Source organism: Siphateles boraxobius, unplaced genomic scaffold (genome assembly GCF_051911475.1).
Source record: "Siphateles boraxobius isolate OS27281-9 unplaced genomic scaffold, OSU_SipBor_1 20, whole genome shotgun sequence".
NCBI classification, from domain to species: Eukaryota; Metazoa; Chordata; class Actinopteri; order Cypriniformes; family Leuciscidae; genus Siphateles; species Siphateles boraxobius.
In genome coordinates this window covers 11214106-11239575 of record NW_027508811.1, presented here as the reverse complement: position 1 = coordinate 11239575, position 25470 = coordinate 11214106, and the positions used below count along the sequence as shown (strand labels likewise).

At 36.5% G+C, this 25470-nt stretch overlaps 1 protein-coding gene across 3 annotated transcripts; it reads left to right on the top strand.

Annotated features, from left to right (window-relative positions):
- The first annotated feature begins 315 nt into the window (after nucleotides 1-315).
- Nucleotides 316-24816, top strand: arhgap22a (Rho GTPase activating protein 22a). Of its 3 annotated transcripts, none has more exons than XM_077236736.1 (10): nucleotides 316-421; nucleotides 5774-5961; nucleotides 7854-7941; nucleotides 17713-17841; nucleotides 19317-19524; nucleotides 20363-20495; nucleotides 21485-21558; nucleotides 21684-21805; nucleotides 21879-22770; nucleotides 23364-24816. In XM_077236736.1, the coding sequence occupies exons 1-10, from the start codon at nucleotides 376-378 to the stop codon at nucleotides 23584-23586; spliced, it is 2103 nt and encodes a 700-aa protein (XP_077092851.1). In that variant the 5' UTR covers nucleotides 316-375; the 3' UTR covers nucleotides 23587-24816. The 3 variants fall into 3 exon arrangements, with proteins under 3 accessions (XP_077092851.1, XP_077092852.1, XP_077092853.1); XM_077236737.1 differs by lacking the exon at nucleotides 316-421 and adding an exon at nucleotides 1729-1915; XM_077236738.1 differs by lacking the exons at nucleotides 316-421; nucleotides 5774-5961; nucleotides 7854-7941 and adding an exon at nucleotides 11330-11502.
- The last annotated feature ends 654 nt before the right edge of the window (nucleotides 24817-25470 follow it).

Sequence of the window (25470 nt, the reverse complement as noted above, 5' to 3'; positions counted from 1 at the left end):
TGGAAATTTCCCCTTTATAATGCAGCTAAACACAGACTAGTCTAGAGTTTATTGGATGGCAAATGTGAAAATACTGACCTCATAGTGTTTGTGTTAGAGAGACGGATTACCGAGTAATTTTCTCCTCAGAAGCACTCTTTTTGATGATGTGAAGACATTTTTCTATAAGTTGTGGATTTATTAGATCTGCATTTAGTTCTGACTTGGCAAAATCATTCTCCTCCCCTCAGTTCCTTTAAGGGAACTGGGAGTCTCATGGTAGACATCACATTGGTGAACTTTAAACTTATAACTGTATTCTCCTTTTACTTGCACAGATTTTTGAGGCGGTTAGTTTCAAATGCCATACATGAAGATGCTAAATTGTAAGCCCTGATGTACAACTCTGAGTGTTCAGCAAGGAGACGATTGAGATTTTTAGGTAATCAGTTGACTTTAATATTCTTGTTTGACTGAAAGTGATTTGTGTAGTAATTTTCATTTGATTTCAACATATCTTATAAGAGCTGAAACATTTGAGTACAATAAAATGCTAAAAGATTTAAAATTTTGAGTGTGAATCAGACCTTGTTTAACTAAATTATTTGTAACAGTCATAACATTTATATGACCAGGACTGTGTATGTATGTATATTGTGCTTAATTGAATGCTTTATTGTTAATAAGTAGTTAGACGCTTTATCTATTACTATGAGCCTTTTAGCAAAAACTTTTTAAATGTGATTCTCAGATCTTCTGGCATACAGTCACCATATAGTTTTGCAGGCAAAACATTATTACTGTTGGAATTGTAGTGAAATGTTAAATGTGTAAAAGGGACGTTGTACTGTTACTGAGAATATAAAAATGTTTTAATCCAAAAAATGTTTTAATGCGTTTTATAAATTCATAATCAATGCAACTACTATATGTTAATAATACTGTTGAATCAAAATACCAAATTATTTTTCTAACCTATTTCAAATTAACACATTTTAAAGAATATTTATATGCAGCTCCAATGCCAGTTCACAATGACCACGTCCAAAAATGACAAAAGTGCCATTAAAATAGCTCGTATGAAGTCATATTTTAATTTTGTTTTATACCTAAATTCCATTCTGTCCCTCACAATAAAATATGATTTCAGGAGACTTGGAATAAAGCACACACATCATAACAGGTAGACTTTTATTGTATACTTTTAGGTCGTTTTTGTCCTTTTTGGAGGCTTGTTGTTTAGAAATATCTGTGTGAAACTTCAAAAATCTATTTATGTGCTCCACAGAAGAAAAAAACAACAACATCATATGGGTAGTAACTAGAGTAAATGACAGAATTTCTGGCAGAATTATCCCTATTACAACTTTTTTGTTGTTGTTGTTCGGAAGTCATTTGAAATGAGGAAAAGCTAGAAAATCAAAAGGCGAATGTAAAGTGAAGGAGAGAAATAGAGAAGTACAATAATCCGCACATGCACATTCATTCACCAGATTAAAGAGCCAATTAGGAGGGAGAATGGGTGGGGGGAATGGCAGAAGCCCTTCTGTTTCTGCTTCACTGAATTATTGAGTGTAATCATCCAGGCCTTTAATGGCTGGTCCGGAGTGGAATTAATTTGGGTGGTGTGGGATAAATAATGCATTATGGGTAAGGGTGGATCTGAGCGTGTGCAAGAGGTCTCTCTCCTCCAGCTGCCTCTGCATGATTAGGGTGGGAGGGGCCGGGAAGCGTGCCGCTCAGTGCAGTGGGACATGAGAGAGAGAGAAAGGGAGGAGGGAGGAAGACAGATGCTGTCCAGAGCAGGCGGAAGAGGTGCAACAGGGCGAGGCTCAGGAGGAGAGAGTAGAGTGCGGATCCCAACATGTGGATGGAGGACAGTGTTGCTCCGCTATGAACACCATGTTAAGCCCCAAGATTAGACAGTCCAGGAGAGGTAAGACTAATATGATCTGCCTTTAATTCTCAGCATCACTGTCTTGCGTTCCCATCCGTAGCAACACCCTCTTAAAGCTGCGCTCACTACCGGCTCGTAGTCCGCTGATCTCACAGTGATGTGCTGTTGAGGATAGTATATCTCTGAGGCTTCATGGCAGTGATCCAACACACTGGGCGGTTGCTTGGTAACATCTTTCAGCTTGATTAGTGGTTAATGAATGTAAGTGGTCTCTGGCTTTGTGTCACACTCCTTAACCAGGATCTTGACACATGCTGACGCTGATGTTTTATGTAAAATGTTTAGAAAACTCAAGGAGGAGTGTGATCATTATATTTCCATGTCATTTTCTATACATGAACTCATGTTCTATTCTTGGTCTGTGATGAATTGTAGTCTCAACACTCAAGGGACTTATAGGTGCAATAAATCATAAGAGCTGAATGTCAAACTGTTTCACCTGCATGAGAAAAAAGCTTGCTGACAATAGCCTGTAGCCTGCTGTACTATTGGGCATACAGTATACTTAAACTAAATGTCATATAAAGTGTAAACAGTAGGTTTATTGACCAGATGGCACTTCACAATAAAGTTCAAGATATTAACATTGTTAGTTCATGATACCTAATGTATTAACCAATGAACAGTACCTTTGCAGTATTTTATGATCTAGGTTGCATTTTATTTCCACATCTATTAATGCATTTTTAATATTTCCTGTTCTATAAATTAACAATAGTACTATGAACATGAAATAACAATTGACGGGTATATTTACAAATTAAACTGGATTGTTAAATAAATTGGATTATTTATGATACTAAATTGAGCCTTATAGTGCAGTATTACCATTGAACAATTCTATGCTCAAAACAGATGTAACATCATTTTTAAAATTTGAATGTATAATAATTGCCTGTTTTTTCCCCCCCTGATTTTTTCTCCTCCTAAATGGAGAATAAAGTCTTGTCTGCTTCAGCAGTTGTGCAGGAGGCTATTTGTAGATTGATTTTGCCCTGCTGTGCAACATAAAGCAAACAGGAGCATTTGAAGCACACTGTCTGTCTGCTGGGCTCTGCATTTGTCATCTTGCATATGGATTGTGTCACTTTTGATGAGGGTGTTGGGTTTTCCGTGTTTTAAGCAGCTACAGCATATATTCCAGAGCAGGAACACCTCCAAGTTTCATTTCCCGACAGGTGTGTCATCATTCTGAGAGTCAGAAAATTAATTGGATTTACAATTGCCTTTTAATTTTCTGCTGTACTTACGCATGATGTGTATGTATGTATGTATGTATGTATGTATGTGTGTGTGTATATATATATACACATACACAAAAATGTAAAGGTAAACTCGTAGTGCATCTTTTTAGGAACTTGTATTAGGCTTTTTTTTTTTTTAAACAAGTCCTGCTTTAATCCTCAAGACAATTATAATAGAGCTGGATTCAAGTCTGTAGTGGAACTAGGGTATAATCCAAACCATAAGAGCTACACAAGAATCATTATTATTCTGTTCCTCGTGCCATACTCAAGGTGTCCTCATAAAACATGTCTTGTACCAAACTCTTTATTACGAGGCTATTTTAAGCAGCCTGATCATTTCAGGCATAGATTAATTGTTGATATTAATTCTTAATCATTTTCAAAGTCTTCATATTTAGTATCAGAGCCCTGAAAGGATATTTGAAGAACAGACACACAAAAGAAAGGCTCTTTTGTAATTCCAAAAAAAAAAAAATGAGTCTGAATTAAATATGCAAGGGCCTGGTCCGACATCCAGTATTTTTAGACTATGAATATGTCACAGCACAGGAGCAGAAAATCCGACAAATGGAGGAAAACTCTAATTCTGACCCCTCTTCCCGGTCGGCAACCTGCGTGTTATTGAGAGTTGGCCACTAGGTTTATGGGTAATAAGGAGAAACATCATTATGTGTGTCCCTGGAGAATGTTGTTTAAAAGGTTGGATCATTTTAGGGGCTTTTCTCCCACCCTCTTCCTTCCATTTGTGCTCTCTCACTCTTTCTCTCTCCATGAGGCTATGAGGTGTACATTTACACTGATGAGGCTTCCATTACTTACGGTGATTGAATCAGAGTGGCAGCGTTTGCAGCCCTTTTTTCAGATTGGGAGGCAGAGGAGCACAATGTGCAGGTCATTCCTGTTATACAGTACTCTGTAACTTAGAAAGAGAAAGAAAGAAAGAATGTGTTGCAATTTAAGGAAGTATTAACGCGATTATTTACATGATGGCAAGAAAATAGTATTTAGGGAAAAAAACATTCTTCACTTATGTGATACTGTTACGTTTTATATATAATTTTATTCAATTTGTATATATTTTTATCTAAATTTTTTCCATATTGTTTTTTTATATGTTTTAAAAATCACAGAATATAGAAAAAAACTCACAGAATTCACGAAATCCATTGCTAATACTAAAGATGTCTGGCTGTGTCTGAAATCACATACTCTCTTGAGTAGGTACTTATTTTGAATAAGTTAATACTTCATGACTAGTATGTTCTATGTAGTATGATATGAGTGTTTGTAGTATGAATGTAATCCGGACCTATTACATTCGCCAATGTTGTCATTATCATGTGACCTACCAGCATCAGTTATGTCGCTTCACTCTCATTCACAAATCCTCTCCTATGGCCTCATGGGATAGTAAAGTGTTCATCATATGCACACTTCAGAATCTTGCCGGAAGTAGTAGGTCATCCGGGTACTTTTTGCCTATTCTTTTATGAGTACTGTGAATCTGGACATTCTTCTTTTGTCACATACTGTTTTTCATCTAGTAGGGAAGTATGCGATTTTTCGGATGCAGACTTTGTGTTGGTGTTTGTCCACCAAAAATGGCATCACTTCCTAGATGATGTCATTGAGAAATTGGCTTGTGTTAGTTAAAGAGAGGTTACAAAGGACTAGCATGATGACAAACTTAATTGAGAATTTGATTACAAATTATATAATAATAATAATTATTATTATTTTTATAATATAATATTTCCAATGCAGTCATTTTTTAATTCAGTTGAGAAAAGGACTAAATACAATTTAAATAGATTTCTTCTTAATATAATTCCAGTTTTTTATATTCTATTTTGCATTCAAATTGGGCAATGTATTTCAAAAAGAAATTACATTTATTCACACATTTATAATTACAATTCACACATTAAACTGTGAAAATGTGATTTAAATACATATTTTTTATATTTTATCCAATAAATGACTAAATACTCTGAGCACATGAAAATGCACTTCATAATAGGAATGACCCAACCACTGTTGGCCACTGATAAAGCCTGAGGAAAAAAACAATCATGACTTAGCAAATAAGAGCAGTGTGACAAGACAGAAAAAGGGAGAAGAGTGATTCTGATCACGGCTGTACAAAGGAAGCTTGGGAGTGCACTCCTGTTTACTGCTATCCTGCTGCTCTCAGCACACGGAAAGAAAGGATTGATTTTCCCCTTCCGGCCCACGAGCTGCTTGTGTCACTGGGCATGCCTCTCAAAAAACAGCTACCCTATTTGATCCGCTTTGCTGTGGTTTGTGGTTGTCTCTGGTCAACATAGGAGGAATTTAAAATCATTAATAAGCCCAAATTCTTTTTGCTTTTGAATCACTAAGGAACCTGTCATAAGGCATACATGATACATCTTGTTTTCAGCTGTGGTGGGGAATTGCTGGCATTGCCGAACACATCTAAGCATTTTTATGAGCATTCTGTGCATATGCCTGTCCAAACGAGTGGAGGCAAATTCACTTGGCTTAGATTGAGCAGAATGGGAATGTAATTGTGACATATAATTTAATGTATGTGTGTTTGCGTTTCCAGCTAGGTCTAAGAGCATGGTCATGGGGGAGCTCTCCAGGCCGTCGTCCCCCGGCCTCCAAGAGAGGGCGCTGAAAGCAGGCTGGCTTAAGAAACAGCGCAGCATCATGAAGAACTGGCAGCTGCGCTGGTTTGTGCTCCGGACTGATCAGCTCTACTTCTACAAGGATGAGGAGGAAACCAAAGCACAGGTACAGTGGGAGGAGGACAGACCAACCTGAGAACTGAGAAGAAGGATAAATGTTTTGTTATAATATCATTTATCTGAAATAAAAGGTTGTCTTTTTTCCCCCAGCCACATTAATCAAAATAAAATCTGACCCTGTTGTGTCTAAACAGTGTGTAAGTTAATGTTCCAAAAATAGATTAAAAAAAGAGACCTTGACTTCTTATTTCATATCTGATCAATAACCCTACCTCTAAAAAATCAATATGTTATTCCTCTTACTGATTTAAGCATTTATTGTGAGATAAATAATGACTTCACTATTTTCAAGTTCAACCCCTCGACACACAATACACACCATCTACAGGATATTGGACTTGTATCAGTGGGAGGGACATCACTGTATTTTTCAGAAAGTGATCCTAAAATTTTTTTACTCTTAAAATGTATGCATTTCAATGCATTAGATATTTGAAGTGCTTAAATCATTTTTAAGCCACTGTATGTTAAAGTTTATGATATATACTATTGTTCAAAAGTTTTGTTTTATTGAAAGAATTGTAGGCCTATACTTATATTCAGCAATGATGCATTAAACTAATCAAAGGTGATAGTAAAAGCATTTTAAAAAATCTATTACAAAATACTCAATCAATCAAAATCAAAAGTCAGATTCCACCAAAATATAAATAATTAAACTGTGATGGTAATAATAAATGTTTTTGAGCACCAAATCAGCATATTAGAATGATTTCTGAAGGATCATGTGACACTGGAGTAAAGATGCTGAAAATTCAGCTTTGCCACCACAGGAATAAATATTTTTAATATTTAATTTAATATTTTTATATTTTAAAATATATTAGAATAGCAAACATTTTTTAAATTGTAATAATATTTCACAATATTAGCGTATTTTTGATCCAATAAATTCTTGATGAGCAAATAATTGATACATTGTATCTTTTGTTTGTGAGTTGTACGCATGTTATTTGATTCAGTTTTATTCCGAAAAATAATCACCAAAAATTAAGTAAAAAAGAAAAACGTAGAAAAATACGAAACTAAATTTCATATACACAGTACACTAGGGATTCATTCTCCATTGTCAGCGATGCTTTGGAGACAATGCACTGTCCTCCACGGGTCTCTATTACAGCCAGATGACATCAGCATGCTGTTAGCCTGACAAACTCATTTGGAAACAGCATGCCCCCCTGCTTGGCTGTGGTGTAAGTCAAAGCATTTAGCGGATACACAGCAGCTGACCTATGACCCCTAATGCAGCATGACTTTACTCTGGCTCGTCCATCCTTCGATTCCTATTATTCTCCTCTGCTAGCCCATAAACTCCCTGTAATGCTCCTGCTCTCTTTCTCTACCCCCCGATCCCACCCCATCTCCATCACAGCTAAATTCAATCTCCGCTGCAGAAACGTGCCCAGATTGCATTTGAGCGTGTAACCCTATATGAAATTTCATTTAACTGTATCTGAATGGCAGCTTGCGTTGCTGTGTTCATGCAGTGACGGATGGAGGATGAGCTAAAGGAGGCTGGTGCATAATTTATGATTTGACTGTCGTTGTGTCTAATTATGCATGACTCAGCATTACTGTTTACGGTGTAAAATTGGGCCACGCACACAACAGAGAACTCAAATCGCACAATGCCTTATCTGACCCGAAGTTTAACCCCCCATAGGTTCTTATTAGCGCCACAAATCAATAATCAAATTGCAATAGACTAATGGAACACTGATCTCCAGTTATCACTGCAGAGAAATTGTTCATTATGCTAATGCTTTAAAAGATAAAACGGCTTAAAATGTTGAACAGTTCTAAAACCGAGTGACTTGGACACGTGCCTTTCAGCCCTCTTTTCACTGTAAAGTCATCTTTCGGTCTTTTTCCCTCCAGGGATGTATCCCGTTGCAGGGTAGTCAAGTCAACGAGCTGACAGCCAATCCTGACGAACCTGGGCGGCATCTTTTTGAAATAGTTCCAGGTAAGGCATAATTAAATTTTCCTGAATCTTCTGTGGTCTGATTTAAAAATTATTTAAATGGTTTGTGCCATCAGGGCATAATCTGTGCATGCTATATTTTATACTCGCTTGCAGTATACTCTTGGTCCTACTTGTCGCTCAAGGAGGAATTTAATGGCAAAGCAAGAAAACAAACAAGGCACTGTGCTCACAGGCTTGCATATTGTTACTGATGAAATACAGCTTCCTCATTACCAGAGGTAATCACTAGAGGGCATGAGGTGTCCTCTGAGGATTCATGAAGGACATTTGTGAAGACTAAAATCCATTAATTTGCAAAAATGCTGACCACCTACTGTGAGGTTCAAAAGTCTGAGACCGCATTGAAAATCTGTTTTGTTTTCTTTACACCCTCAAATAAAAAAGAGGAACAACAAATTAAAAATAAAATAGAAAAATGTATGACGTTGAAAATGAAAAATAAAAAATGCATAAGAAATATTTAAGACTATTTCTGGGTCGTACATTTAGGACATTGCAGCCTGAATGTTTGGTGGACATAAGGTGGACATACTGAATATTGTAAATTTATGATTTTTTTTTATTCAACTTTTGACTCAAGTTGTTATGCTAATAATGTAATGTATTAAGACATTTACTAGTAGATTAGAAAATAATAAAAAAATTAAACCTTTTAGATAACACTTCACAATAAGGTTCCATTTGTTAACATTAGTTTTCTACATTAGTCCCTCCATTGACAGTCTATGCAACTACCACTTTGACGATCTCTTTATGAACTTTTTGAAATGTCAAAGTGGTAGTTGCATAGACTGTCAATGGAGGGACAGAAATATCTCAGATTGTATTAAAAATATCTTCATTTTTGTTCTGAAGATGAACGAAAGTCTTACGTGATTGGAACGACATGTGGGTGAGTAATTAAAAATGGTTAAGTCTAGTTTGTCTGTTTAACTTGTTTGCCACACATTATCCAACAGTTATTCACTTTTGGAATGTCACATATGAGCAATAATATATGATAAGCCTGAATTCCTAATTCAAAGCAAACAATCTGTTGTGTCGCATGGGTCACGACTCACGCTGCAGCAGGATGTTCCCGTGGGACAGTTTCTGCTGAAGTGTCTATTGTTTATTTTTACTCTGGGAACCTCTGCATATCAAATCATTCTGCACACCCTGACCCGGCATCTCATAAGCAAAGGACGTGACCTTGGTAAACCTTGAATTCGGTATGGAGTGTCATAGGCTAACTTGAGCCGTGTCCCCTCATATGGGGGGCGTTCCTGAATTTAAAATAAAGACATTTGCATGTGTGGTCCACAGTGAAGATTCATGCTTTTACTGCATTCACTGACACACATGTAACGTGTGCATGTGACACACAGCTGCTATCTGTGGCCCTAACAGTCGCCTTATTCATACTGTAACTATACATTGCTAGAGACGCTATACTATACATTGCTAGATCATTGCTTGATGCTAATTTTAATGATATTTTTGCAGAAATCCTAAATAAAAAATCTGTTTGCATTATAAAACTCATCTGCTAGGGTCCAGTTTATATAGCTTTGGTGATGTTAATGTTGTTGTATTTTTGCCTCGTATTGGGATATTTTATTTAGGTGCCTAGCAACACGCGGACTCTCTCTCGTCTTTGTCGTAAAATGACTGATGAGAGAATTCTTTCATTTACAAGAAGTAAATATCACAAGCTGTTGCTACAGCAATCAAACCTGAATGTAAAAGTTCAACCTATACCAATACGTGACTTGGCATTCAGGACCAAGGTGTCTGTGTTCTTTTCTGAGACTAAGCGCTTACTCATAATTAACTTTAATACTTTAATGTTATGCTGAAGCAAAATCTAAGCATGAACAAGTACATGATGGAATGAAAGCAGGTAAACAGGTTTAAAAAAAAAAGAAAAAGAAAAAAAAGGAAAGGAATGAATCATTAATGTTCAAAAGTTTTGAAGTCAGTAAAATGCTTTTTTAATTAATACTTTCCTTCAGCAAGGATTCATTAAATTGACAGTAATTCAAAAGTGACAGTGAAGACATTTATAATGTTACAAAAGGTAGTAATGATGCTGAAAATTCAGCTTTGCCATCACAGGAATAAATTGCATTTTAAAATATATTAAATAAACAGTTCTTTTGAGTTGTACTATTATTTCACTATATTACTTTTCACTGCTTTTATAAGGTATTCACAATCACACTTAATCACACTTTCTGTGTAAAAAATAAATCTGATTGGTCATTGATTATTTGGCATGAAGAGGACACAAAAACCCTGTGTCTTGGTGGTCTTGCATTTCAGATAATTGAAATTGAGATTAAAAGTGAATGAAGGCTAAATCCCCTGAGAGTCTTTGCACACTTCTTAGGAGTTCGAGAAAGAATAGCTCTTAAAAAGGCCAAACAAAAGGCAAGTCTTAGCATCTTCTGCTGAGAATGAAGCATGCATTAGTTTGTTGAGATTCAACACTGGCCTCCATTTATATATTTTTTTTTACACTCTTCAGTTCATTTCTTACACCTTGACTATTATTGTCACCCCTATAATCCTTTTGCAAGGTGGACACTGAGCTTCTCCGTATACTGGTGTTTTGTCATGTACAGTAAACTAAACCCGATTTCCATAAGTCCTGGTCTTTTTGAATCAGTCACTCAAACAATGGCTCTATTTACGCCTGCTCTCAACACAAAAGCATTACTGCAGACTGGAGTAGGAAGGTCTGATCCGAGCATGTCCTTACAGCTGACAGAAGCATCACGCTCTGTCTGTGAAGATTGCAGTTTGGTACATTAAAAGCTCAGATCTAAAGCCTTCAGGCAATGTGCAATAAAAGCATCTGTGTAACACACAAAGCCCCTTGTGGTCTCTGAAATGTCTTCAAAGAGGGGAAGTTTTAATTAATAAGCCGTTAGATTTAATAGGGGAAAGGATCCAGGCAACATGCAGAGATTTGTGCGTCAGGCTTACAGAAATGTTCAACCGCCCCCCACCCTATGTGAAGTCATATCAACCCCCAACCACACACACACACACACACACACACACACACACACACACACAGATTGATTAGCCAGGTCTGTTTGTGTTTGGGGGGGATGTTTGGCAAAGATGAGCACTGTGGTGGCTCTGCTTATGAGGGTGAGCGAGGGCAAGTCTGACAGACCAGGGGGGCGGGGAAGAAAAAGGTTGGGAAAAAAAAGAGAGAACACAACAACTTCTTTTTTTTGTTGAATGAATGAATGAAGCAGACGGAGGACTTGTTTTCCGGGTTTCTGGTGGTGATGGTACTGTGGGGTTCTTTGCGCTCTCTCTTTCACTCTCTTATTCTCTCTATCTTACTCTGTCCCATGCACAGTTTTCCTCTCTCCCTCAATCGCATGCACCCAGCACACACCTATGTTGCGTATTTACCTTCCAGGAAGGCCAGAGATGTAACTAACATGGCACAGCTGTAGCGCTGCCCTCTTTGGCACCCGTGTGCCAACATGGGACTCGGTTGCCGCAAGCTGCAGGAGCACCGATCTGTTCACGCTAAGGGTAAGGACACACTTTCCTCATAAAGAAGGCAACTTATATGGATCGATTTGTGAGATTTACCGTGGTGGAAGAACAGTAAGGCGTTTATAGCAGGAAAGGAATTTATGGGCGATGGGAGTTTTGTACTTTAACCTGTAAATCATCTATGTTGGTTCCAGCTGCGGCTTGTAAGGACTGTAACATCTGGAGTGTCAAATGCATGAAAAAGATCCAGGAAGCTGTGGCTTTGTGAGTTGTGTATTTTTGGAACAGGCTGTGAGGAGTGGAGCTGCTGCTGGTGAGGTAGTCTTGCATGAATGTGAGGGCCTGTAATTTTGCCTGAGCAATGCTGAAAGGTGTTCGTCTGCTCTATGAGCTGAAACTGACACTTTAACCCTTTCCTTGCTCATTTTGATTCACATTTCATATGAAGTTAGTTCATGAATGATTGTGATTTACCAATACGCCTGTTTCTATCTGTATACTATTTGCAGGTGTATAAGTTTTACAGATGGGTTCCAGGAGGCGCTGGTAAATGCTTTGATTTTGCTTTGTTAAACCAAACGAGAAAATAAGACTTTTGGGGATTTTAGAAGTTTTAAAAAATATAATTAATTATTTAACATGTTAAAAGTAATTTATTCCTGTGTTGGCAAAGCTGAATTTTCAGCATCATTACTCCAGTCTTCATTGTCACATGATCCATCAGAAATCATTCTAATATGCTGATTTTCTGCTCAAGAAACATTTCTTATTATTATCAATGTTGAAAACGCAAACACTTTAGTTTTGGGGCCAATTCTCGCTTAACTAGTTGCAAATTAGCATGCATATTTCTAGGATATTGGTTGTTTATTAGGTCTTATAAAGCACATGTTAACGCCATATTCTGCATGACCATATTCTACATTCCTTAATCCTACTCAATACCTAAACTTAACAACAACCTCACTAACTATTCATAAGCAGTAATTAGGAGTTTGTTGTGACAAAAGTCATATAATAACCTAATCTAAAGTGTGAACTTGAAAACAGTTGTGCTGCTTAATATTTTTGTGGAAGCCATGATAAATGTTTTTTTTTCTTTAATGAATAGAAAGAAAAAAAAACGAATGTAATTGAAATAGAAATCAAAAGAATCATGTAGAATCTCATTATTAACGTCTTTACTGTCACATTTGATCAAGTTGATCAATGCATCCCTCCTGAATAGTAGCTTTTAATAAGTATTGAAATCAAAGTATTCAATTAATTCTGTACAGTTTATGTACTTGCTCTGTAGTCTGTACTTTTTTCACTCTTATCTCACACATATTATTTCACTCTATTTTCTGTCACTGTCCCATTTTAATATCTCAGCCATTCAAACAATATCAAACTATGTGCACTTAAAAAATACTGTAACAGGTTCTATATTTCACACAGTGCTTCAGTTTAAAACTAAACTTGTTTTCTCACCTATACAATATCGATTGTTTATAGTGTATGTATAAACATGTAATAGCCATTTTAATAATGACAATGCTAAATATTATTCAGTAAAAATAAGTTACAAAGAACACATTTCTTTTTTGATGTCAATGAAGGGGTACATAAGATAAAATTGGTTGAAACATTTATACATCATGTCCCTGCTTTATGTTTAAATAAACATCTGTCATGTAGACATAACCATGGATATCCCTCTTCTTAAATTCATAATAATCCTTGCATTACTAAACAAAGTAAAAACACACAGGAAGAACTAATGGCTGTCAGAATGTAAGGAAGCCATTGCGGGTCAACTGATTTTATGACAGTGGGAGTCATGGGGGCCCATCAGGAGAGCAGAGACTCACCAAAGAGCGGCTCCCATTTTCACTAATCAGAACCAGAAACAACGGCCCCACAGAGAGAGCTAAACCAACAGCACTGATAAGAGTTTCCAAATGGCAGATATTTGGAGCATGTTGGTTTTGCTGGTTTCTCTACACAAAGAATTCAAACACAATTGACACGCATTGTGTAAGCGATAAACTAGGTTGTTCAAAGAAAGTATTAGCCTACTTAGAAAATATTTCTGTGAGCACTCTGAACTTGCATATCTGCCCTGAATGTTACAGATTCTCTCTCTCTCTCTCTGTGTGTGCGCGCGTGTGTGTGCGTGTGTGTGTGTGTGCGCGTGTGCGTGTGTGTGTGTGTGTGTGTGTGTGTGTGTTAGTGATAGATAGATAGATAGATAGATAGATAGATAGATAGATAGATAGATAGATAGATAGATAGATAGATAGATAGATAGATAGATAGATAGATAGATAGATAGATAGATAGATAGATAGATAGATAGATAGATATCATTAAGTTCAGACACAGACTTTCACCTCTCAAGGCAACTGCGTCTGCAAAGTGCTGGATTCAAAGTAAAGATCTTCATCTAAAAGCCTCAGGCCTGTCGTGCTGGACGTCGTCCCAGTCCACTGCTGGCCAAACCACACACTGTGCCTCGGGCTTCTCTCTGCCTGATACATCTCTCTCTGTATACATGACAGAGGAAGACACACTGCAGCCACCTAAAAGCTGACAGCTTTTATAGCGGGGTTTCATAGTGTGTTTTCAGATGATACTCTAAAGCATTTGTTACAATAATATTAAAATAAAAAAAAACAATGCATTTTTTGGTGCTCAAAGACAGCTAAAACTAATAAATATTATATGTAGGAAATATTTTAAAAAGTATGATATGACCTTTTTAAGCATCTACCTAATTGAGGTTAAAGGACATCAAGAGTTTTTTTTTACTAATCTAGTATAAATATTGTCTTGCCTTTTATGTTGTACATCAAAAAAAACAAGAATTATTGTATTTATTATTATGTCCTGATATGTGTAATAGTGCTAATGGGACATTAATGAAGAAAATTTGGCTCACTCCAGTACAAAAACTCTCCAAATTGTAGGAAATTCCCCAACATGTTTTATTTTGAACAATGCATTATGTAACATAGGCATGACATTGCACATCACTGTTCAGTCCTTCATTTTGGTCCATATCCATGACCTTACCATAGAATTCTGCTAAATGTCATATAGTAAAATCATTGTTTGGGATATGCACACTCGAAGAATGTGGATGTGAGCAGTTTAGCCCAGCTTTGGGTAGCAGATAAGGGACAGCAAGGCCATCTAAAATCCTGGGAATTCAAAATGATGTTGTGAATGCAGACTGATTATTTCTGACCTTGAGTTTGGCCTTGCAAAGTGAGTGAGCCTGATGCGGTTCACTTATAATTCACTCAAATTCACTAAATACCAGCAATTCCAAAAACATTTCAATAATATGATACTGATTAAAAGTTATATAATTAACAAGACATTACAGGAAATTTTTATTAATATATACAGTACATTTATATATTAATACGCACACAAAGTGTACGCACACAAAGTGCACGCACACAAAGGAGACTATAGTTCATTTATGTAAGTGAGGATAGCAAAATAAAGTAAACTGACATATACCCAAAAATTCTTCATACATTGGACTACCAGTAAAATCTATAACAATTTGGGACCGAAAATTATTCAGACACTTTGACCCAACCATGTTTTGCTTTAGTATTTTTTCTTTAATTGCTAATGTGATCTTTTTACACCACAAACTGAACAAAATTAAGCATTGCTTGGTAATTGGTTGACGTAAATTGGTATTATCTAATTGTGTACTTACATTTAACAGCAGACAGCTATTCAACATAATTCATTTGTGAGACAAAACCAGTGAAATATCAACTGATTTGATAACTCTAAGATCTTGTCGTATTTTGTTACCATTTTCTAAACTATAGTGAATAAACTGTGATAATGTGAGAAATGTTTAAGGAGTCTGAATAAATTTTGGTGTGTGTGTGTGTGTATATACATATATATATATACACACACACACACACACACACACACACACACACACACACACACACACACACACACACACACACACACACACACACAGTGCTTAGCATAAGTAAACACACCCATGCTAAAGTTGACTAAAAAGAGGAATAAAAAAAATCATCTTTCGAAAATTGATCTTAATGCCTTAATTAAAAACATTAGGAAAAATCCAACAATTTTCTTTGTGAATGAATAATGTATCATAAATAAATAAATGATCTTCCTTAAAATACAGGTTGGATAAGTCAGGACACCCCTATGTTAAATTTCCATAGAGGCAGGCAGATATTTATTTTTAAAAGGCCAGTTATTTCATGGATCCAGGATACTATGCTTCCTGAAAAAAATCTCTAGGTATGGTGAAGGGTATGTGATGATGTGGGGCTATTTGAATTCCAAAGGCCAAGGGAAATAACTGGCTTTTAAAAATAAACATCTGCCTGCCTCTATGGGAATTTAACATCGGGGTGTACTGACTTATGCCCCCTGTATTATAAAGAAGAACATTTATTTATTTACGATACATTTTTCATTCACAAAGTAAATTGGTGTCCTTCAAGGTTGGATTTTTCCTCCTTTTTTTAATTAAGGCATTCCGATTATTTCCAAAAGATGATTTTTTTCCCCTCTTTTTAGTCAACTTTAGCATGGGTGTGTTCACTTATGCTAAGCACTGTACTGTGTGTGTGTATATATATATATATATATATATATATATATATATATATATATATATATATATATATATATATATATAATACTGTATCTGTCTAGTTCAGTTTGCAAATGACACATTATCACCAATGCAAATGTGCCAATATTAGAAAAATCAACAAGTCAAAAGACCCATTTCTAAACAATAGATTCCAATGGTATTGACAGCTTGTGTTTTTTGAAGAGGTCACTTTTACTTCCCCACAAAGTCAGGCCTTTGATTATTGCCATTACATGTGAGGTACAGGCAGTGGAACTGGATCTTCCAAGGACACAAACACAGAGGCAATGCATCATCCAGTCCCTGTCTTTCAGACATGTAGATCAGAGACAGTCGGTCAGGCACTCCTCAGGGAGTCCTACATTATGTGTGCTGTCTGACACAGCCACTACTCTGCAGTCTGCAGCCAGGCTCAGACAGATAATGGAACCATCCATCCACAAAAACTAGGTTGAACAGAATTTATGCTGAGGATATTTTCGGGAGGTGGAGAGGGAGGGTTTTTTGAGGAAGGAAATGAAAAGAAGTCACAGTTGCATAATGCTATGAATTTAACAAGGCATGATGTGCTGTTGACAAGCATTCTAAAGCAAATCAACTTAATATTGAACTATTTAGTTCATTTGAATAGAACACTAACAAAATGATTAAGAAATCAGTTCAAACGATAGCTTCTCCAAATGTCATGGCACATTTCAGTTCATCGGATGTCCTCTTTTTAAGAACGATATACCACTTTTCTCCTGTGCTGCTATGGCTAATGTCTGGTATGAAGGATGATGTCATGAAGAGGAATCAGTATTTTGGCCATGTGAGATTTCCCCATGACTTTAGTGCCATCTAGTGGTTAGTTAACTTCAAAATATTGTAAAGGGAATATGTACATATTCCTGTGATGGCAAGACTGAATTTTCAGCAGCCATTACTCCAGTCTTCAGTGTCACATGATCCTTCAGAAATTGTTGTAATATGCTGATTTGATGCCCAAGAAACAATTTTATTATCAATGTTTAAAACGGTTGCGCTGCCTAATAATTTTGTGGCAACCATGATGCATTTTTTTCATGATTCTTTAATGTAAAAATCAGAGGAATAGCATTTATTGGAAATAGAAATCTTTTGTAACATTACAAAAGTCTTGACTGTCCCTTTTACATCCATCCTACTGTAAAATGACTGTACCCTTGCTGAATAAAAGTATTAATTTATGAATTATTAAATTAATATATTTTTTTCTGCACCATTATTCATCCTAGAACACTAATGTTTAAGTCATAATTATTTTTTAATCAATTACATTTTTAACATAATTGCTGTTCAGTCACTTCAATGAATATTATGCAACAGAATTAGCAACAGAATTAGCAACAGAATTAGCAATATGTGGTTTTAATGATTCCCCACATATAATTATGAAATGTTTTTTTCATGTGCCTACAAATAGCATTTGCAATGACATAAATGAATAGAATTATTCATGTTTTGGTATTTATCTGTCATTTGAATTGTCAAGGGACTTGACAGACTGAATGCTATCAGTGTCAATCGAAGGATTTATTTGTTTTTTCCCCTCTCTGTCTCCATAGGCTGTACAGGAGAGAAGGACAGATCGGCTCTCAGCCATGAGGCTTTCCTGCTCATGGCAAACTCCCAGAATGACATGGAGGATTGGGTCAAAGCCATCAGACGTGTCATCTGGGCTCCCTTTGGAGGAGGTAACATATACCTGGACATCATACATAAATAAGGCCAATCACTAAGCATTGGTTTCTCTCTTACGAAGCAACATAATCTGCTGATTTCAAGAAAACGATAAAACTAAACTAGCAAGGTGATCTATATCTGGCACGGCTGATTCACAAGCTCACTAAAATAACAACAGCACTTGCAAAGTCTGAATGACAGTGTCTGAATCTTTAGGCATTGTATTACAGGTCTTTAATAACATGGATTATTTAGGGGTGTCTTAATAATGGCAAACATTTTAATATTATTTTAATGGTATTAAATATCCACCACAGACAGCCTTTGTTATATATCACAGGACCAAGACAGATTGCAGTTCTAAATATTGCAGACAATGTTTGAGGGAAGACAGCGTGGTGTAAACGACCTTATTTTAAAAATAAAAAAACTGCTTCAAAATTAGTGTTTTAGATATGGGTGTGTAATTGACGTTTCACAGAACAAAGCGTCAAAGTATCGTCAAGTTATGTTTACCTCAGACCTTATTTTACCCATAAATTGAAAAAAAAACTTAAATAATAAAATCCCGTTGCAAAATCTCGAGGGAACCAGTAGCTTCTTCTGAGTTTTGACATCACGCCTGCAGCAGATTATCAAAATAAATCCGAAATCAAATAGAATATAAATATTAGATAAAAAACTTTAACTTAAAAACGTAAAAAGAAAAAATTGCCTTCGCAACTGAAACAAAATAAGTTTAAATTGAAGTACTACAATTATTAAAACTAAAACTGAAACATAATTATAAAGCTAAATAGAAATTTAAAAAACGAATAAAAATGACAAAAGCACTATAAAACTAATCATTTAAAATACCTAGTAATATTGCAACATGAAATAAGGTAGCGTGATATAAAAAGAAAAGTCCCAGGCTGTTGGACTATATATCAGCACTTGTGGAACATTGTGATCACAACAATTGTCATATTTAACCATCTTAAACAGTATGTTTATAAAAAAAAACATTGTGTGAATCTGGGCATAAATGGGTTAAGCAATATGATGCCTCTCTTTGTAATCTCTCACGCTCACCCCACATTTTCCCCACGCTCTGTGAGGCTGGATTACCTTTACAAATAAAAGAGGACAAAAACAGGTGTGACTGCTGACGGCTGCACACACTCACTCACTGCACACACACACATTCACATGCATCACTGTTCACTTGTGCCTGAAGTGGACTGCTGCCTGTGCCAGGAGGGACCTGCCATGTGTCTCATGCCTGAAGTTAAACCCTTGTCATGTCTGTTCGATCATCGTGGCTTGTGTGTGTGTGCAGAAGATTGTAATATGCGAGACAGAACTGTACTGCAAGGTAGGATAGGATACTGTATAGATTTTGGAGATTTACTGGGATTTTGTTAAACATATTTTGATTTCTAACATTTTGATAGAATTTTTTTTTTTTTTTTTACATTTTTCTCTGGTGTTTGTATTACTGTAGGTATCTTTGGCCAGCGACTGGAGGACACAGTACAATATGAGAGGAAGTTTGGACCACGGCTGGCCCCTCTCCTGGTGGAGCAGTGTGTGGATTTCATACGGGAACAGGGTCTGAAAGAGGAGGGTCTCTTTAGGATGCCAGGACAAGCCAACCTGGTCAAAGAACTCCAGGATGCTTTTGACTGTGGTGATAAGCCTCTGTTTGACAGGCAAGATGAGATCAAAACATCTCCACAACAAATAAACACTTACATTTCCATTTAGGCATATAGCAGGGAATTTTATTCAAAACGACTTATAAATAAAGCAATTTATGAAACTGGGCAACAATATTTGCAGTACATAATGCCAAGTTTTAAGTATGAGCTATAAGTAGTACACAAGCTGTAGTAATTCAAATGCAGACAAGTAGCTTTCTTTGGAAGGTCCAATAAACTGCTTTTTGGAAAGCATTTAGACTGACGTGGATATCGGAAACATCCCGCAGTGTCATAAGAGCATTCAGAACGGAAGTTGTGATCGGCTTTCCTTCCCTATTGTCACATATATCCGCAAAAAATGGCTTCTCGAACAAGTGAAAATGTAGGACGGGACTTGATTTTGTCCATTGGGTATTTATTGGATTTTTGGATTGCTGTGATTTGCTATTACTGTGATCTCATGTGAGTGACAGGTTGTCCCGGGCTCACGCCAGTAAACACATCCTCATCAGACAAGAAAACAGATGTCGATGCAAGTTATTTTGATCAAAATTACGAGGGCACATGAATTAAAAAAAATAATAATTATGTGCACTGATAAATCATTTATAATAATAAATCACTTATCTCACTTCTATAAATAAATCAATTCTGTCATGGAGACTTTAAAGATTATGCTTCCCTCTACCAGTTTAAACCAGCATTAGTTTCTACAGTATATAGGCTGGCTTGTGCTGGTTATAGGTGCTTTTCAGGGTGCTGGACCAGTTTAACCATACTTGCCTAGACAAGAAAACTAAACGGATGTATCTGTGTATCCCGCTGACCTGTGTGTGACCTCTTGCAGTAACACTGACGTTCACACCGTGGCGTCCCTCCTGAAGCTCTACCTCAGGGAGTTGCCCGAGCCTGTGATCCCCTTTAACAAATATGAGGACTTTCTAACCTGTGCACAGCTTCTGCTAAAAGATGACGAAGTGGTGAGTCTGATATACATCAGTATTTCAGGGGGATGAAGTTGAATTAAATAATGATTGCACTTGTAAAAACAAAAATCAGTAAACTTTTAAAAGAGTTCTTGTTATGGAAATAATATAACTGAATATAATGTTTCCGGGCACTTAATTGCATTATTTTTTTTAAAAATTTATGAAACTGTATCGTATTATAAATTTATGTTAAATCAATTAGTTGAACTTGAGTCCTTTTTTGACCCACTTAAGTAGGCCTTAAGTACGTAATATCCACTGGTTTTCACAGCCTATAGTCACAGACTAAAAATGCACATTTGGGCACATATCTTAAAATATGTCAGTGCCATTGTTTTGCTACTTAAATGTCCTCATAATTGAACTAAGGCCTAATCCTGGCTTAATATAAGCCCTGTCTGTGATACCAGGCCTATATGTAATTTTATAATTACTTGTGTTGTCTTTGAAAATGGGGTTTAAGTGCACTGCTGAATGTTCTGACAAGCATTTATGGTAAACTAAAATATACTTTAATGTAATTTCTATTAAAACTTGTATGTCATGTATTTTTAAATATATTTGCAATTACGCATTTGTAATGATGAATTTGCATTTTAGTATGTTTAAAATATATTAACTTTCAATGTAATGTTAGCACACTACTGTTAAAACTCTTAGCAAGTACTTTTACATGAGCTTTAGTATGTTAATCATCACATCAAAATAAGTTTACCTCTTAAAATTATATCAAAAGATTATCAAAACAACTTTTAATTATGATTACATAGAGTACACTTTCATGACTATTTTTCTTAACACACTTTTAAAAAATGCACTATGTACACTTAAGTGGCCTTTTATCTCATTAATATTATCTTTAAAATATACTTTAGGATTTGAAGTGCACATTCAAAACTATTTCACTTCTTTTTAAAATGGATGATTTCATAGAATAGCTCACTGCATGTTGTTCTTGTTTCCATGTGTGTCTCCTAAAGGGACTAGGTGAGCTTGTGAAGCAGGTGTACACTCTTCCTCAGGCTAATTATAATTTGTTAAAGTACATTTGCAAGTAAGTGAAAACATAGCATTCCGTCAGTTTTCTTGTACATGTCAATGCTTTTGCAATGATTGCTTTTCTCATTTGAATAAATGATGAATGAATATCTGTTGTCTATACTACATGTCTTCACGTAGATTCTTAGATGAGGTGCAGTCACACTCAATTGAGAACAAGATGAGTGTCCAGAACCTTGCAACAGTATTTGGACCAAATATCCTTCGGCCTAAAGTAGAGGACCCTGTTTCAATGATGGAAGGTAAGTATTTGCAGACTTTGTAATATTTCCAGCTAGAAACTAATATCTGAGTCATTTTGAATCATTTTTTTAGGAACCTCCCAGGTTCAGCACCTGATGACGGTGTTGATCAGTGAACATGAGCGTCTTTATGTGGGGACTGAGGGAGATATGTCTTCTGAGCAGACCGGAAGTTGTCTTCGGGGTCAGCGCGGCATGGCGGAGTGGATCTCCGATGAGGAGATGCTGAACTGCTCATCACTGAGCCAGACGTCCAAAGTGGCAGAGAGTGCGTGCGATAGTGCCACGTCTTTAGACATCAGTACAGGTGCCCCTATCACTGCCAAAATGACACCTCAGGGAAAAGCTGGTGTGACGGTCAGCCCCAGCAAGCAGATTAAATCCCTCCCCTCCTGGAAATACTCCTTTAAGAGTGGAGGGGTACGCGCTCAGCCCGCGAAAATAGGGGGCTCGTCCGTGGACGTGTCCACCTTGCCCAGTACTGGCAACTGGTTGATGAACGGGCTTTCTTCTCTCCGCAGCCATCGGCGCACTTCTTCAGGAGAGCGCATGGGGAAGGATTCAGCCCTGTCGCACCGTCTGTCCACTTACGACAACGTGACCTCATCCAGTCTCAGCGTACCCAGTGTCGCGAGCACACCCTGGTCCACGTCCTCTTGCGAGATTTTAGTGGCCGACTCCATGGCAAGTGACCCTTCTGGGCTGAACTCTGTGAAGTTGGAGTGGTCAGTTGGAGGGTCTGTCCAAGGGCAAAGTGAGGACAGGAGTTCAGAGGTCACGGAGAGCAGCGAAGCACTGGAAATGTGTGTGAGCAGTGCAGGCTGCAGTGAGAATGGAAATGTTGGAGATATGGTGAACGCCACGGGAGACACTGACACTTGCACAACAGCACTTAACAGCCTGGTAACAGAGCTGAAAGATGAGTTGAAGAAACAGAAGGCCAACTATGAATCACGAATACGAAGGTATTTTCCACAGCACACTGATGATTTGTATTTGTCTTTACACTTCATAAGGTAAAGTTTACTTGAACTAATTAAATGAAGCTCAATAAGTGAGTAGTATAAACTCTCTCATCGTTCCTTTAATGTTAGAATCTTTTCAAAGCTGAAGTGTGTAAGTTGAGATGTTGTTCCGAGGGGGAGGGGAAGGTACTGTTTTTGATTAAAGATTTCAAGGGCACATACATTTTTAAAAACTAAGGATGTCATTGAATTGTCATAAAGAATTGTCAATTTTGATTTCATGGTGGCTTTAAAATTCTTTCTCCTAGCTCAGTTTTAGGGGCATATTTACTAAACAGGGCAAATTAGCGTGAGAGCGCAATTCAAAAACAGCGCCGTTGGGTTCATTTTCATTTGGTACTGCTAGCGGCGCAGACATGACACATTTCACCTTTATGTTTAAATGAATTCTTTTGACAATAAATAGTCATTTATTAAGTGAATTAGAATAATTTTTGTGTTTCCTTTGCATTTCCTACAATATCACATGGTGTATTTGGAATTACTTTTAAAATGTAACTTCTGAGTTAATTGATGTAACTCATTCTTCTAAGGCTAGAGGAATCAAGCATCATGCTGCGTAGCCAAATGGAGAGACTAGAGGAGGAGTTTGACCAGGAGAAGAAAAAGTATCGAATGTTGGAAATCAAACTCCGCAACTCTGAACGGGCCCGTGAGGATGCAGAGACCCGCAACCGCTTGCTCCAGAACGAAATGGAGGAGTTCTTCTCCACCTTGGGAGATCTTACGTTGGGAACAAGGACGAGCAAAATTTAACTTGCATTTTGACAGTCCTCCTGATTTAACACTGCGACTTAGTGATTTAACACTGCGACTGCGAGAGACTGCGTGTTTGTTGTAGATAGAATTTTTAAATCTCTCTGCTCATGCATCATGAGTATTCAGAGGTCATTTTGTGCTGTTTTGTAACGGCGACTTGATCGTGTAGCAGTTTTCTTTTATCTCTGCTCTTCAGTCTTACATTCTAAAGGGATAGTTCACACAAACATACAAATCCTGTGATTTACTTCCCCTCATGTTGTTCTAAACGGATATGCTGTTTTTTTTTCTGCAGAGCACAAAATAATTTTTGTTTTGAAAAATCTTAAACAAATGGCAAAAAGCAGTGCTCTATTTTGTGTAAAGAACAAACCAAATTGTGCATCTTGTTCTTGACGTCAAACTTGCCATCTGCTATTTGTAAATAATAACAGTTACATTTTTTGGGTGAACTATTCCTTTAAGGTGAAGCTCAATTGTTAGCAGTCTGCACAGATTATACCAAAGCATGACTTTTCAGACCAGACTGTTCCCTCACAAAGGCAGGTCATGTTAATGCATGGTATGAAAGAAGTCCTGATAAACCTTGATGTTTTGATGAAATTATCACACAATCATTTTTCATACAAAGTCTACTTCGTTTAAAACCAGTAAAAGGCTGCTTCCTATCACACTTTGCCTCACACTACCAGACATGAACAAGTCATTGCTCATTTAGATCAACTGTTACACCGTCAGACTTCAAACACAAACTCTTTTCAGCAAAGCCCTTTATTGTAAGTAAAATGCACTATAGAATGAAAGATTAGATGAGGTGACACCATCCACACTGTACAAGTGTTGAATTGTACAACTTGTCAAAAGTTATTCAAATCTTTTAAATCAACTATATCAAGATTACTTCAGCTGCAGGATTGCCAAGGCTAGTATTTATTTAAGCTTATTAATGTACCTAGAACTATTTCTCAGGTGTTGTTTTTCAAAACACTCAAAGAATGAGTGTCTTTATATAAAATAGATGATGGAACTAAGGCTGACATATACTTGAATGTGTTAGTTTTTTTTTTTTTTTTTTTTAAGTATGCACATATGTTCTTGTGTTGTTTTTCTGTTTACTGATTCCTGAATGCAGAACGTGCCAAAGTAGAGGTCTTCAAAAAAATGGGTAATTCATTTCAAATGAAGACTGGCTATAGTCATCGTAATAAATTGCCGTTGTCATTAAAACTGTGTAATGTTGTGACTTTATAATGCATCAAGGAAAATCAGAAGTTGGATAATGAGTAATATAACAACTCATCAAATCATATAATGATAACAGTGCTATGCAAAAAAATATTTTAGTTTTCTATCAAATGCTTTCAAGAATTCAGACCATCAAGGACAACTTGAAGGGATAGTTTGTCACCCTCAAGTTGTTCCAAACCTGTATTAGTTTCTGTCTTCTGCAGAAACAAAAAGAAAATATTTTAAAGAAGGTCGGACACCAAACAGTTGATGGAACCCATTGACCTCCATAGTATGGAAAAAAATAGCAGTCAATGGGGTCTATCAAGTGTTTGGTTTCCGACCTTCTTTTCAGCAGAAGAAATAAATTAATTCAGGTTTGGAACAACTTGAGGGTAAGTAAATGATGACAGAATTTCATCCCTTCAAAGGGGATAATTCATTCAAAAATGTAAATTCTGTAATAAATTAGTCAATCAATTAATCATTTTATGCAACCCTAAGATTAATAAGAATTAATAAGATGTCTGCCCCTCCAATGAAAGTCCATTCCATCAATTTTTTTAAAAAAGTTTAACCTACCATATTTGATCTGCTATATCATATGTATGTGTGTTGAATAATGTTTATATATGAGAATAAAAGCCTAAACAA

What these genes read in the sequence shown, in the direction of transcription:
- arhgap22a (XM_077236736.1), top strand. Translation starts at nt 376, where the DNA reads ATGTACAACTCTGAGTGTTCAGCAAGGAGACGATTGAGATTTTTAG. An exon ending in CTGGGCTCCCTTTGGAGGAG is followed by an intron (nt 17,842 to 19,316) that starts GTAACATATACC and finishes GTATTACTGTAG; the next exon opens with GTATCTTTGGCCAGCGACTG. An exon ending in TATGAATCACGAATACGAAG is followed by an intron (nt 22,771 to 23,363) that starts GTATTTTCCACA and finishes CATTCTTCTAAG; the next exon opens with GCTAGAGGAATCAAGCATCA.